Source organism: Neolamprologus multifasciatus, chromosome 6 (genome assembly GCF_963576455.1).
Source record: "Neolamprologus multifasciatus chromosome 6, fNeoMul1.2, whole genome shotgun sequence".
Taxonomy (NCBI): domain Eukaryota; kingdom Metazoa; phylum Chordata; class Actinopteri; order Cichliformes; family Cichlidae; genus Neolamprologus; species Neolamprologus multifasciatus.
Window position 1 is genome coordinate 20,108,128 of NC_140444.1, and position 15,807 is coordinate 20,123,934.

The 15,807-nt window shown below is 42.0% G+C and overlaps 1 protein-coding gene across 1 annotated transcript in view; it reads right to left on the reverse strand.

Moving 5' to 3' along the window:
- The window catches only part of LOC146516890 (putative methyltransferase NSUN7), a 23,235-nt gene extending 9,652 nt beyond the window's left edge, over positions 1-13,583 (reverse strand). The window contains exons 1-12 of the mRNA XM_085163111.1: positions 13,571-13,583; positions 13,390-13,497; positions 12,376-12,630; positions 8,248-8,306; positions 6,747-6,883; positions 6,479-6,631; positions 6,084-6,267; positions 4,489-4,702; positions 4,168-4,311; positions 3,935-4,036; positions 3,706-3,823; positions 229-352 (exon numbers count right to left, since the gene is read on the reverse strand). Coding sequence (XP_085019237.1) covers positions 229-352; positions 3,706-3,823; positions 3,935-4,036; positions 4,168-4,311; positions 4,489-4,702; positions 6,084-6,267; positions 6,479-6,631; positions 6,747-6,883; positions 8,248-8,306; positions 12,376-12,630; positions 13,390-13,497; positions 13,571-13,583 — 1,611 coding nt within the window. The remainder of the gene's footprint in view (positions 1-228; positions 353-3,705; positions 3,824-3,934; positions 4,037-4,167; positions 4,312-4,488; positions 4,703-6,083; positions 6,268-6,478; positions 6,632-6,746; positions 6,884-8,247; positions 8,307-12,375; positions 12,631-13,389; positions 13,498-13,570) is intronic.
- Between the last annotated feature and the right edge of the window lie 2,224 nt (positions 13,584-15,807).

Below are 15,807 nucleotides of genomic sequence, written 5' to 3' on the forward strand. Positions count from 1 at the left end.
ACACACAGCAGGTGTGTGTGTGGACAGAGCTGACTGACCTCCCTGCAGTCAGACAGCAAAGAAGTGCAGCCTCAGCACTACTAGAAGGTCTTGTTGCAAAGCAATTGCATGCGCGCACACAACATAAATACTCTACACACATCACAAAATCTCAGTCCTTTAAAGGCAGCCTTCTCCGTTATTCTCTTCTTACTTTCATCTTACGCTTTCTCCTCCCATGCGTCTCACCTGTCGGGACAGTCTGGCGACGAAGCAGCCGTTGGTGACCTTCGATGGTTCGAGCCTGAAAAACTTGTGTGAGTCTGTTTCGCCTCCTGACGAGGAGTCGTCCGGGAAAATTGGACCATTCACCCTGAGGAAGCGGTACAGAACGGGAAGAAAAAGAAAGCATTTTCACACTGATTCGTCATCATCACATGCATTTAGAGGAGGATTACTGTAAGCCCAGGATGCATAGTTGTGGTCCTTGGGAGCAGTTTGTGTGGCTCATGAGCCAATGAAAGATGATCACTGCACATTTCATCAAATATGAAACCATAGGGGTGTTTTTCTTCTGTTTCAGCCACAATACCAACTAAAAACCTAAGAGCTACTGATAAAGCAGGGGTCATAAAAATACCACCAAGGCTGTAAACCATAGTAAAAAATACCAACATAAATCACAGTTCTCTGAACAGAGACTGTATGAATGTTAAATGCTTTTGATGTCATTTTCCTGTGCGGCCCTCAGTCACAAACAAATTTCCTAAATTGGCACTTGGTCGTCAGAACTCAGAGCTCCCCTGCTGTGAGTAAATGGTTGTGTAACGCGCACAAGAACTGCCAGCTTCTGGAAATTGAACCAAAGAGAAATAAATTATTTTGACAACCAAATAAAGAAAACAGGATTTGTTTAATCGGCCTCAGCTTTTCTTCAAACTTTCTAGCGCCGTGGCAAAGTTCTTGAAAAACAATGTTGCTAGCAGTTTTACTTGATATACAAGCAACAGCAGTCACATGAAACAGTACGTGGGCATCCTGCAGTTCAGTGTCAGTGCAGTAGTTTACAGGCACAAAGGTTTCCTGTATGTGAGTGGGTGGCTCATCAGGTGCTTTTCATGGTGTCTCTTGACAGATTGTCCTGTTCACAGCCTAAGGACAGTCTTGTTTATGGGCCTCGCAGCTGTTGCTGTCAGGCCATGCTTCTGGTCCAAGTTCCCTTCAGGATTCAATATTTTAGGAAATGTTGAATGAGAAATCTCAGCAGACCAAGCGCTGTCTAAATCTTGCTGAAATATGGAGATGATGTGCAGATGTGACCTTCGTTCGCATTAAAATTCTCAATGCAATGCTGATTGTGAAAGCAAGGTGTTGAGTGTTTACACACACAGTCAGATTTTTGGTAACTTTTTGGCAACTATTCATCTCCGCTAAAAGCTATTAAAATAAAACTACGCTCGTGGGCTTTTATAATGGGTTGTGAGCTCACATGTTAAGTTACATGACTGGAGTCACATGTGTGGAAGCAGAATGTACAGTTAGGCTGATATTGATCCAGGTTTTGCAGTTTTGCCTCTGTGCACCAACACAGGGGATTTTTTTAAAATCTAACAGTAAAGATGTGACTGAAGTGCAGACTTTTAGCTTTAATTTGGAGGGTTTAACAAAAGTATTGCATTAACTGGACAAACATTATTTTAAATGAGAAGGGCAGAGCCTATCCAAGCTACCATCGGGCGGGAGGCAGGGTGCACCCTGGACAGATCGCCAGTTTCCTGCATTGGTAACACAGAGACAGACAACCATTCGCACCTCTGGCAAACACCCAGGGACGTGATGCTATGAGGCAACGCCGCTAACCACCGCACCACCATGCTGCCCTGAATAAATCCTGCTACTTCTATCACAGCAGTCACAGCATCAATAAACACTAATGACCCAGTTTCACTGGCAGCCATACATGCACATGTCAATATGCTGCCTCCACCATGATTGAAAGATAATCTGATCATTATCTGGGGAAAAAAAGCAGTTCCCCTCCTTTTCTATATTTCTCTTCTAGTTCATCTTGGTTTCATCTGTCCAAAGAATCTGTTTTCCTAGAACTGTGTGGGCTCTTTTAGATGTTTTCTGCTGAAGTCTAATCAGGTCGTCCAGTCCTTCAGTGTAACCAGTGATTTGCACTTTGTCATAAACCGTCTGTATGGAGACATCTCTTGATTGTAGATCCTGACAAGGACTCACCTGCCTCCCTCAGAGTGTTATTAAGTTGTTTGTAATTCTGTCATCATCCCACTTTGTTTGACTTCTGTGGTCTTTCAGGAATTTTTGGTGTTGCTGAGCCGGCTAAAGGAATTTCCTTGTTTTTAAGAACATACCAGGTTGTGGCCTCTGTTGATGTTTTTGCTCTCTGTGATAGGTTTATTATGGCTTTTCAGCCCAATGACGGCTTCCCCCACTTGCACTGACATCTCTTTGGGCCTCATATAAAATACAAAGTTCAACACTGTCATGAAATACCAGGGGAACAGACATCACCTGGCAATGAAACTGCTCGTCACTTGTCTAAGTACATTCGAGCCTCTGTGGACTGTGTATAAATGTGCCGGTCATTCCTAAACAGTTAATGCAAGTTGCTGAAAGTCAGCGCTTCAATCACACATTTACCATTTGATTTCAAATCCACTGTGGAGGCAAACATACAAAAACTGTGTCAAAAAGCTGGCTATGTACTGATCGCTATTTCCTTCCTCCAAACTTCGCTGAAGTGCAGTGGTGTTTGCAGTCCACTGTCATCCCTTGTAAAAACAACTGAAACATCTGTGTTTTCACAGAACAGATACTGGAAACACAGAGATCAAACATGTGCCTAAAATCCTAACGCAAGTTGATAAAAGAGCTTATGTGAGCTGATTTAATAACATTAAAATAACATTTTAATAACATAATAACATTCCTTTAAGCGGATGGATGGCAGGAAATGACTTTTGTGGAGCAGCAGGCATGAAACAGACTCTGAAATCTTCTCCGCCTCGTTTACCCTGACTGCGGGATTAATCTCAGGCCCACCGGTAACAGCAGCCAATCCTTTAGACTGTCATCAGCCTGCTGACAGACCATCTCTCTTACACACACTCTCTCTTATAGAAAGGTAAAAATAATAGGTCATTTAGAAATCTGTGCACGGGAATGGTGACCCAAACCGCCGTATCCACTGGAATCACATGCTTTCCAAGCTTATAAAGGGAATTTATCAATGTCAGCATGCTTTATCTGATAGCTTTTGTGAGTTTTCGCTCACATGAGCCCCATGCAAGGGTTTGTCCTACCATTTGTGTTTGGACTCAGAGAAAATAATCCAGCTGCAATAAGAGAAAACGAACAGTTTAGCTTTAAAAAAGCTGAAATTACATTTGGTTTCTGTGGTTATTGCATGGTGAGCTGAGCCCTCGAAAAGTTGCTCCCATTTCTATTTGCTGTGGAAATTAAGGAATGATGCCAAAAGATAAAAGTAAAAAAAAAGGACCATCAAATTAAACAAAGTATCTGAGATGGTTTAAGTGCCTCCTGTTTCCTGTTACACTGCCCTGTAGGTTCCTCATTACGCTTGTGTTTGTTTAAGCCTGTGGATTAAAAAAGTACTTTATATTTATATATGACTAAAAGGATTAAATGCCTATTAAGCAGACAACTGTATAAAGATGGAGCCGAGTGTGTTTGTTGTACCTGTAGGGCAGCAGTTTGGGGTGAGTGTGTGTTTTCTCTAACACTCTCTTCACCAGCTGTTCGTTTTCCTCGGGATACACTGAGCGTGTGCAGTAGACCACAGTCTGAACCTTTGAGACTGATGAATGAAGCAAATAAATTATTTTTTTCCCAACAGGAATAAAAATGCAGAACGTGTTTAAGTTGTAGCTCGGTTGGTGAAAAGTGTGTGTGCTTGGTATTTACTCACAGGTGAGCGCGTGTGCCAGCAGTTTTGCCTGCTGGGCGGTCAGAGAGTTTATTTTTCTCTTGGAAACAGAACCATGGGACAAATCTGGCAGCAGACCCCAGTCTGTCAGCAGAGGAGAACCTGTTTAACATCTGCCCTTGTTTAACTCTTCTTGGACATGACTGCATAATATTCAAATGTTAAACAAAACGACATATTGAAACAGGAGATTGGGGTCTCCTATATTTCCCTACCTCCATGTTCACTGTGGATAGCGGGCACCGGGTCATTGAGGGCAGAAGACGAGCACTGAGGCAGCACCATGATGACCTTTACTCGCTGGACAGTGGCATCTCCGTCATCCAGACCATAAAACGCTTGTGACAGGACACGAACGTCTACATCAGGATGTAGAGGAACATCTGAGTGATCGGATTAGTGTTGGCACTGTGCTGCCATCATATGTAATATTCAAAACTCAGGGTTAGGGTTCATTAATGTTAAAGCTTAAAGGACAAATACGGCGACATCAACAGCAACAAGGACAGATCAGTAAATCTGTGTTTGTCACTCACTTTTTAAGTCCAACTGTGTGAGCAGTTCCCGGATCTCCTCTTTGTGTGAGGGGTTGTGATCAGCGCCACACACCAGCACTCGGACCGAGCGGGCAGCAGCCACAACAGCCACGTGTGCCACGGTCATGGCCGAGAAGGCCCCCGCTAGCAGGACGTCGTTTTTATCAAACAGCAGGGGGTGTAACACACTTGCTGCCACGCACACGCTCCTGTCCTACAAAGACAAACAGACAGGTGTGTCTGCTATTCACACAAGATCGGTGGACTACTTTCTCCTTAAAGAAGCTGGACCCTCCGGACTTACAGACCGCTGTGCAGCTAATCGAATTCAAGTCATTCAACTCAAGACTTCAGACTTCACATCACAACAGGAAGTCAGCCTGGATCAAAGGCCAAAACTTGCACTTTATCGCACAGTGGTGAAATGCTTTCCACCTAGAAAAAGACTATTAGGCAGCCTTCATTCTGCTGATTTCAATTCCTGTAACTTTTTCCTTCTTAATTTAAGTCTTTTATAGAGGACCACGCAGCGCTCACACTAAATGCACGTGTTTGTAAGGGATAGCTTTAATCTTCTCATAGACTTTTATGCAATCTGACATACTTCTGCTTCCAGAGAAAGTTCCCGCTGCTGATCATTAGAAAGAATGCAGATTTAAAGGACATCTGCAATGGCTTCACTCCTCAGACTTGATTTAGTCTGTATGCATTTTCCAATAAGCACCACTGCTTGAAAACATAAATCCTGGTCGAGTCACTTGAGGGGCTTTAATCTGCCAGCTCTCTACTACAAACTGTCTGATTATGTGGCTTTGTGGCATCCACACCTCCCACATCTCAGGCAGCATCTTCACCTAAACTAAAGACTTCCAGTGGTGAGAATGTGCCCAATCCCAAAGATCTCCTGCTGTGTGCTACTTTGTTCTGATCTGACTCTCCTGATGTTGTCTTGAGTTTACATGTGAGAACACCTCATGAGTCCAGCACTCTTCCCCGCTCTTTGCTCTAGTTTGCTAAGGTTATGTTCAAGTGCTCACCCCAGAGAAAACAGGTTCTCAGTTATCCTGGTCATGGTGGCCTTAAGAGCTTGAAAGGAAGGAAACCCAGCCCACTAGGGGTGAAAAAAGGCAGGGGTCATTATCACCAGAGGTTTTGGGGGAAAGCACTGTCAGACCATGCCCCACCCAATCATGTGAGCTATTTAGGTCACCTGATGCGTAGTGTGAGTGGGGGTTGAGGTCTGGTAAGGGATCTCAAGACATAAATTGTAGGTGGGTCACAGTAGGTGTCCTAAACCACCACCTCTGTTTGATGATGGTCACTTATATTCCTCTTTCAAGCCATTTTGCCATCCCTGAAAGAGTGACCTTTGACCTTTAAGTGCAAGTACACTCTGGAGACTCAGCTACACATTAACGGCGAGTCAACAGCCACCTCCCAAGGGACTAATACCTGGGACTCTCCACCTTTAATTTTTAATGCTGAAGAAACCTCTTGGATGAAAGGTGACATGTCTTCCAAAAACCTCTGACAAAGTCTTCTCACCTTCTTTTCAAGCTCTTAAGACTCAAATATAGGCACACCCAGATTTCTACCTGTATGTTCAGCACACGTGTGGCGGTGAGGCTGCTGTGCTGGAGCCAAGCTTGAAGATGCTGTGAGAAGATGAGTGTGTCGGGACAGAGGGGGTCCCTACAGAACGTGAACTCCACGAGTTCTGTCTCGTTCTCTGCTTGACACAAACCAGCGCTTTGTAAAGCTTCACACATCTCGTCAAGACTACAGGGAGAGGATAAAACATGCTGTCAGAGACACACACATCACCAGGTACAGATACAGGAGACTAGATTGTAATGCAGAGACACCAGTGCCCTCCGATTAGCAGCATGTCAGTATTCTGCTTTAACCACCAGTAAACTTTACCAGGCATTAAACACCAGCTACATTAAGCCAAAAAAAAAAAAAAAATCATGCTGAAACTAGCACCTACCTGATCTTGAGAGTGTCGATCCATGCGCAGAGTGGCAGACCTCTTGCTCGGTGCTGTTTGGTCCTGACACTGTCGGACAGGAAGCAGGAGACACTCTGCAGATTCTGCTTCACTCTGCAGCGAGCTAGAGAGGCAGCCAGCTTGGTCTTACACCTGTAAAAACACAGCAGAGCCCATTTTCATGTTTCTTTGATTCAGTTATGGTTATTTGGTTATGCATAAATAAACTTCTGTTGTTCGCATGTGATTTTTACACTCGCACACACACCTGTGCAGACTTTTCTCCAGGTTCCTGACTTCCTGGATGGGTTCTTGTCCTTCTATCGCTGGACGTTCACACGGAGAAAACTTTTTGTCCTGAAAGTCGAACAGCATCACCATCGCCAAAGGCAGCAAGTCGTCAGACTGAAAAACATTGCAGGGCTTTATTACTGACTGAGTCCTGAAACAATTGGACTGCTGTGCAAAAATGGGCAAAAAAAACAACAACAACAAAAAAAAAAAAACGCTGGGCAAATGTTATAAAACTGTATTTTATATTTTAAAAATATATTTTAGAATGAGTAAACTGAGAAAATGTGCCATTTTAAGAAAAATATCAGCACATTTTGAATTACTGGCAGCAATGCATCTCAAAAGAATTGGACAGGGCCTTGTTCACCACTGTGTAACATCCTGCCCTCTTTTAAAAACATTCTGTAAACATCTGGGACCTGAGGAGACCAACCGCTGGACTTTTGGGAGAGGAACATTTTCTAGTTCTTGTCTGATAGAGGAGTGTAGCTCCTAAACAGCCCTGGGTCATATTTTTGGTTTGATGTTGTGTTAAATATTTTCACTTGGTGAGATTTCTGGACTGCAGGCAGGTTAGTTCAGCACTTGGACTCTTCTACATGAAGCTGCACCATAAAAATATTGATGGCTATTTATTTCTCTTGTTTTAGCCCTTTGACTCAAAATGTTGTAGCTTGAGGGTAAGCTCAGCTCTCTACTGAGAGGTCTGAGCTTCCCTTTAATCCAAACACTGTGTCACACTGAGTCAAAACGGTGACGTTTCAAACCAGAAAACCAAACAAAGGAGTTAGAAGGCAGTGAAATGTTCACAAAAGCTGAAGTTAAGGGTTCCCTTCATTCATCAAAACAGGAATATATGATCACCGAAGAGTAAAGTAAAAATTATGAGCACGTCCGTCTGCACTCTTCCTTATGGCTGTGTACACACACTCTTTTTGTCAGGTTGTGCGTGTGTGTGTGCGGGAGGCAGAATATGTATGTTGCAGTAAGGATGTGTGTTGAATTATAAAGAGCTGTGTGGTGGTTTTATAGTCGCACTCGCAGACTAACGGCCTCAGCCCATTCGCTGCGTTTCCCTCAACTTATCATTCCCACACAGAGCCACGCACGAGCGGCGCGAGTCTCTTATCCATGTATGTGTCATAGCGCAGTGTTTCACAGCGTAATTTACGGTTCCCAGTCAGAGAGTGTGTCTGCCTCTCCTTTGTGTGTATCACTTGCCACCTATAACCAGCCAGACCATGTACACGTCTGAATACAAATGGCTTTTAACTGCGTCCCTCCCTCCCTCGTTATCATTCCGCAATATTCGGATGAATCGCGCTCATACGGCCACAAACACTTCATTTGAAGACAGATAACTCCCAGACTGTTTCACACACTCAGTGTGTGAGCGTATTTTCTTTTTTTCTTTTTAAAAAAAACATTGGATATTAGTCTGTAAACACCCAAATGTCAAATCTGGTGGGACTCACAATATGCTGCGAAGTATGGAAGCAGCTGTCGGAGATGATGTCCTCGAGTAAATCTTGATCTAGGAGGAAAACAAAGTTGTTAATGAACAAAGGGAAGAAAACATCGGCTGAATTTTAATGAATTAAGAGAAATTTGAATCATAGTGTCCATCAAAGCGGAGGATAATCATACTCTGTCACTTGTTTAGTCATGTAGACAGTTTGGCTCTATTTGCTGATATCTTGAAGCTCTGTCTTCAGCTGAACCAAGGTCATGTGTCTTTTTGATATGCTAACAGCTACTGTGTTTTTGTTGTTATTGTAGATAATACACAATCATTTCTGATTCAGAGTCAGAACTACAGATGCCAGAGCCTGCAAAGTCACTGCCAGTCATTGTTGGATGCTGGGATATTTCCCTGTGCCCTGATGGTGAATTTGAGCAGCATTAGTAGAGTGCAGGAATGAGTAGAAGGACCTCTAAAAAGACTCAGTATGAGTCATTCAATCTCTACTTGCTTCTTTACACATAAAGTAAAAAAAACCTTTTGGTATAATGCATTTGGGAATAAAGAGTTCCAGGAGGGAGAGAGAAAGAGGGGGGAAGAATGAAGAAGAAATGCTAAAGTGCCCATCAGAGTTAATTAAAAATGAAAAGCGCTAAACAAAAATCCTTGAGCTTACTGCGTATCTCTGTCTAAAACAGGCAGGCTATTTGTTTTGTAAGTCAGTGGCTCCCTTTATAAATTAGTATGTGCATTGATTAGTGTATTCCTAGAGGGTTTTTGAGGGTTCACCTGTAGCCTGAACCTTGAAAACTAGGGTTCAGAGGCTCTTTGTCCTAAAGCTTTGCATTTTTAATCCAAATAACTTTCAGACAAACATGAATTTCAGCCTGAGGGGAGTAATAACACATATAATAACATGTATAATATCCTAAAAATGTTCAGTTCACTTATGGATGCAGACAACGGTCTACACACGTATTCAGTTTTATTTTGGACACAATTTTGTTGCTAAACATGGAAAAACAGTTTACTGAAAACACTTTAATCACGTGTGGAGTACTGAGCAAAAGTTTGGAGCCACCCCTCACTTCTTTTAATTTTGCTTCCAAGAAGCCAGCACTGCACTGATTTTAAACTGTGTCTCAAGGCACTTTGTTTCTAGCAGAATGCTGCAAAAACAGGAATCATTCCCATATATCCAGTTGAAGTAATATGTAAAAACAGAACAATAACAGGCTCTGTTATTGTTTGTGGCTGCATTTCAACCAGTGGTGATGGAGATGTTAGAACATCTGATTGATGCAGCTTCATTTCATTAATAATATAGCTATTATCAAAATATACATATAGATATATATAAAACACTTAAAATGCTGTTCACTGTTCACTCCCCCGACCACATTGCAAAGCTATGACATCACAGCAATGTGATTGGTCAGTTGCAACATTGCTACATACGATGATGCAGGAACAACAACAACAATACAGGGATAGCAGACGCAGCAGAAATTATGATATGGAGGCAGTATTAAATGACACATAGTGTCAGTTTAAGTGGCCTGGGATGGAGTCAAATAACCAGCCTGAATTATCTTGTCAGTCTGTCCCTGCTGCCAAGAAATTACTCAGAGTAACGAGAAAATTATTTCTGTTTCCTGTTCAGCAGAAAACACAATAGTGCTAAAGTATCATGAGGTTATGGCAAATGGAACTCAATGAGAGCTCAACAGAAAGGTTCCGGTGGTAAAACGAAGTAAAAAACCTGTTTATGAGCCATAATTTTGTGAGCATCCAAAGTAGACTTACTGCGAGCTCCTGTGGAAACCACAAGCCTGTGTTTGCATTTTATTTGCGCTTTCACATGAAAGAAGTACTCTAACCAGAATCCTGAACTGAAACAGTGACATTTGTGATTGCTGTTACCATGGAAATGTGTAAGTCTGTGTACACTTCAGTGCACACAAACAACAAAAGCTATTAAACAACACAAAAAGGATTAAATCTGACAAGGCTGGAATTCATTTCCTGTGAAATCTGGGATAGTTTTGCTTATAGGTTGGGTAGTTTTGTAGACAATTATGTAGACATGTCTTGTAACTTTTGCCTCATTTTATTTTTTGATCCAAATCATCTCTTTCACTTGTTGGTTCAAGGCTTAAAAGTCTTTCTATAAGGACTTTAGACATTGTCAGTGGAGTAAATGCTTATTCCAGAAAATCACTTTTGGAACTGGAGCCATTAAAACAGTGTTCAGTCACTGTTGAGCTCTGTCAGCAAGACGGTACCAGGTGGTTAAAAAAATGAATGCAGAAAGTTTAGTGTTCAGCTGGTGTCGTGCCTCTGATAAGCTGACAAATGTAAGTCCAAATTCACCTCTTTTAATTCTAATTTTGTCTCCACCTCCTCCTGAGAGAATATCTGCCTCATTAGCTGCCAAATGCTCTGTTATGGTTACCTGCTCTGTGTGGCAAAAACCAGGCCAATACCCAAATTTAGAGTGAGTATGTTGCATGTTGGTGTGTGTGTGTGTGTGTGTGTGTGTGTGTGTGTGTGTGTGTGTGTGTGTGTGTGTGTGTGTGTGTGTGTGTGTGTGTGGCATCTGGAACTGGTTTCTGTAGGATTTCAGTATTCTTTTTTTTTAATATTGAAAACCCTTTTTTTTTTTTCAAAATATTGTATTCCATTCATAGATATTCATGCAATTTTCATGATAAAGAATTCTATCCAGTGAATGAAAAATTCAACATGCAGCAACACTTCAAAAGCAGCTCGCCAACCCTATCTGTTTGCCCCTTCCCTTCCTTTACTCGTGTTGCTGGGCAAGAACTGAAGGGGGGTGTTTGCTATGCTCTGTGGTCCAGAGACCTGTGCAAGTTCACTATGCAATACACACTAAAACAGGAATTCCCTTTACATGCAGATACATATGAATGTCATAAATGTGTTTCAGTCGAGGCTGCTGTAGTCATGATATTGCCATTTTCATCTGGAGCAATTTTATATTTGGTGGTACAGAGATGACAACAGATGTGACACTGATAAAGTCTGGAAGAAAAGGGGGATCTAGGAGTGGAGGTGGGGTGTAAAGTGGCTTGCAGATGTGCACCAATAGTGGGAAGGCTAAAGTAGCCTAAATGCTGCACAGTATAGGAGATTTATCATTTAGATGTGGATGGCTACCCAGAATCATTCTATAACCAAACAAGTTGCCAGTCAAATGTAACCATGTTTTACCCATGAGAAACAAGCCTTTTAAGATTAGCTGGTTCTGTCATAGTCACACTGACACACCTCCATTCTGGAAATGGCGACATGGGAACAGATTCACATAGTATCAAACGACTGCACCATGTTGGTCTCTAGATATATCACGAGTTAAAGTGAAGGATGAACCTATATAAGGAACTTTACAGAACATTTAAATAGGCAGTGACACTTAGTCACTATGCTGTCTTATGTTCAAAATCAGGATGATTATTTCTTGTTTTGTCATAGAGAATCAATGATGCGTGTTTTACAAACCGTAAAAATACAAAATGCTGCGCTTTAATATTCACAAGAAATTCTGTTTACCTACATTGTAGGTGGTTGTGGACAACCAAAAAGAAAAGACAGGTATCTGGAAAAACCTGCTGCCACCTAAATGGTCAAATAATGTATGTAAAACGTTGTGTTTTTCACTATATGCGCACTTGTGGCTTTTTAAAGTGAATTTATATGTGTGTGCGTGTGTGTGTGTCTGCCCATGACATGCACTCTCTTATCACCTCCCAAACAGACATCTACTGCACTTCCACTCAAGCAATTTGCAGTCACGTGGAGAAATGAAATGTATGACTATATATTATTTAATCTGCTGCCTGCAGTTGAAGATGCTATTCAGAAAGTGAATATTGGAGCTGACATATGCTGCTCTCCTCTGTTATTCATTATAGAGATAAGGCTGCCTTATCCCTAGGAGTCGGGTAAAGTCCTCAGAGGTGGCAGTAGAGGGGATCAAATTAATTTCCCCCTGACTTTATGTTTAACCACCAGTGGGCTACCTCCATGCTGGATATACAGTACAGTTCATCTGCATTCATAAAACTAAATATGGTTAAAGTATGGTACGCTATTCTAAATTGTTCAACTGTAATCTTACATTTAAGTGTGTTAAAGGCGAGCTGGAACACATGCTTCTCCATGGTTTTGTCCCCGCTCTTGAGCAGCGATGTTTCCGTCTTTTTTCCATAATGTAGACGCTGATGTTGGCTGGCTGGCTTGTCTCTACACAGCTGCTGGAAAATATCTGCAGCCTGTAGGTAAACCTGATCAGATAGATGATAGGCTGAGGAAAAACAAAGGCGGCACGAGAGAGGTGGAGGGAGGAAGTTGGAGAGACGATACAAGAACGGTGCTGATTATCTGAATAGAGAGAAAAGTGTCCGGGTTTGTTAGATATTGTTAGTTTCTGTTGGTAGCTGTTTTTTAAAAGCGGGTATTAATAATAACATTAAAGATTTCCTTTGCTCTGTATTCAAACATGTAAAAATTTAACTTTACTAAGTTGCATCTGCTTTCATGTTCTTTTTCAGGGAGAAGGAACTCTTGCAACTCTTCATAACAAGCCATACTTGTTCAGGCGTTTTCTTATTGTATTGTTATCAACACTGATGTTTAACATGCTAACCGTGGCCTTTAGAGCCTGAGATGTTGCTTTGGGGGTCTTTTGGAGCTTCTCTGTGCTTTGCCCGGTCTGACCTTGGGTGAATTTGCTGGGATGTCCAGTCCTGGGAAGACTGGTGACTATCTTGAATGTTTTCCACTTGTGAATAATCTCACTGTACAATGTTGGGCTTCCCAGACTGATGGCAGGAACAGTTACCAAGGAGAAAATGTTTTTTCTCCTTGGCATGTGTTAATACTGACCTGCAAACTGCCAAAACCTCTGTTTTTATATAGGCGCTGTCACTCACTGATCAGTCAGTTAATTGAGTATTTAATTAGCAGCATTTGCCTGCTACTTACCCTCTAAATTACCATGAAAGCAAAAATGCTGTATGCTTAATTTTTCACAAGATGAAAGTTCTGTGAAAATTGTAGTTTTCTCTTGCAACTTGCAGTTTGGTAAATACAATATGAGATAAGTAGTGCAAGTTTTAAGACTGGATATCACCTGTAGCGTGAGAAGATGAATGCAGTCGAGGGAGCAGGGAGGAAAAAGGCTCCTTGCTGATCATCTTCTCCGTCCCAGAGCTCGTATTCACATCCTCGCCGGAGCCCACTGTAACACAAAGACTATGTATGTGTGCTCATGTTACACAAATACACAACCAGCAGCACCGTAAACACCTTACCTTTGCCTGCCATGATCAGAGAAAAAACAAACACTTGTCAAGAGGTTCTGGAAGCAATTTCCAGTCTATCTGACAACATTTATCTTTTCTTGTTTGGCACTCCTGCCAGCATCTGCTGTTCCAGCGAGCATATAAACACACACAAACACTGTGTGTTTACAGAGCTGAACCTGAGCTCTGCAAATGTAAATAAGACGCACAGCATCGGTCATAGCTGACATGTGATCCACCTCCCACTTTCCTGTGAATGTGAGACAGAGCGGCCGCAGGCCCCTGTGCGTAATTGGGCTCCTCCTGGTGCAATTAGGCGGCCTTTCGGATACGTCGGCATGAATAAATAATGGACCGCTGCCTGACCCTGCACAAAGGTCCACCTCTGACTGACCCTCTAAAACCATCTGTGTGCAGCTGCTTCACCAACACACATGCACTCAGTTGTGTTTCCTTCGCTTCAGGGGACATTACATTGACCTCCATCTATTTTCCTGCAGAGTTATTCTAACTTTAACAACTACTTGAATGACCTCTAACCTTTACTCTGACCTTAAACCTAGATTCTTCTGTCTAAAATGTAATGAAATGATAGAACAGAGGCACACATTAGCTAACCCAATAGTTTTAACCGGTGTTTAGTGTTCGGTGACATCACTTTCTTTGAGACTTAACATCCAAAAGTTCAGGGACCACTTGGCTCTAATTAAACTGGATTAATAGAGAGAAACACAGACACAGTGTAATCGGCTTTTACGGCACTCATGAATGTTTAAACACAGAGCTGGAATTGACCAGAATCGTGTCCAATAAGGCCATGTCAGTGCAAATGGAATAAATTAATGAATATCAAACAGCAGTGATTTAATGAGTGTCAAGCAGTTTCCTGCAGAAGAAAACCCCTAAGTCCACTTAAGAAGAGCAGCACTGGAAGAAAAGGCTACAGCGGCTTAGTGTAATCTGCATACAGGATGATGGGCTGTTTAAAATTGCATAGCAGGTCTTACCGTTGTCATTCAGGACTCTCCTCATGGGAACAACGCTCATCTTCTGAGCGAGTATCCTGGATCTGCCTGTGTGCTCTTTACTCTTCCCCAGCTATTATATGCTGTCCCAGTGAATTGCAGAACTTCACTCCTCTCATCACCTCTTTGTCATCCACAGCTTCCCTCTGGAGAGAGTTTGAAATGCCATGGCAACAATATGATAATGAAGGAGGCCTGACCCCCCTCTGAGATAGCTATACAGTATAATACATAACATACTTTGTATAACATACAAGACATAAAATACTTTATCATCTTGGATTTTCACTGTTACATTAGTCACACATTTATTAAATCATGTTAAATATATTTTAAAAAATGATCAAAGTGAACCACAGACCACAAAGCTGAGTGTCTGTGTTTGCTGGCAAATATGAGAAACTATCTTGGATACCATTACACACAGGAATGTGTCCAGGGCAGCTGGAAACTTCCTTCATACTGTACTACCTGTTAATAAATGACAGCGTTTGGGGGGGGCTTCACAGGTATCTGATGTCACTGCCCCCTACTGAGCACAGAAGTGCAGTGCAGCATAAGGCAAAGCTGGGGAAGCTGTTTGTGACTTACAACATACTAGTACAATATTTTTTAATTTAGTAATAAAACAGGATGTGATGCTAATGCCATAGACTATATATAAAGGATGGACATAATCCTTGGATATATTTTCATGCACATTAATAGACACTTGGAATTCCCTCTGATTGGTATTATTGAGCCTGTGGCTAAGCTTCCTTGGGAAAGGTACTGAGCCCGAGTTGCCCCTGATGCATCCATCAGTGTGTGTCTGTGAATTTTATATGCTTAGGCATAGAAAAAGTATTTGAGTGAATAGGTGACTGAGGCTTGTAGTAAGAAAACACCTTTAAGTCTCAAGTTAAGTAAAAAAAAGAAGTATATTCCATTTACCTTTTGATTTGCAAGCTGTAACGCTTTACTAGGTTTCATGGTTGAAGCTCACATAGGTGCTTGAAGGCAGCTTAGAGATGCTTTAAACAGGATGCAAAAGGGTGCCGGGCTGCAGTCTGTGGGGCTGAAAAATTGAAGCTAAATGCAGAAGTGCTAAAAACGCCAGTTTCTCTAATGGCTCTTTAGGGCTGGGCTCAGAACTGAGTAAATCCCCACAGACTCACCTGTTAAATGTCCAACTTCACAGCATTAAAAAGCTTGTTAACATGTGGCTGCTTTGACTGACAG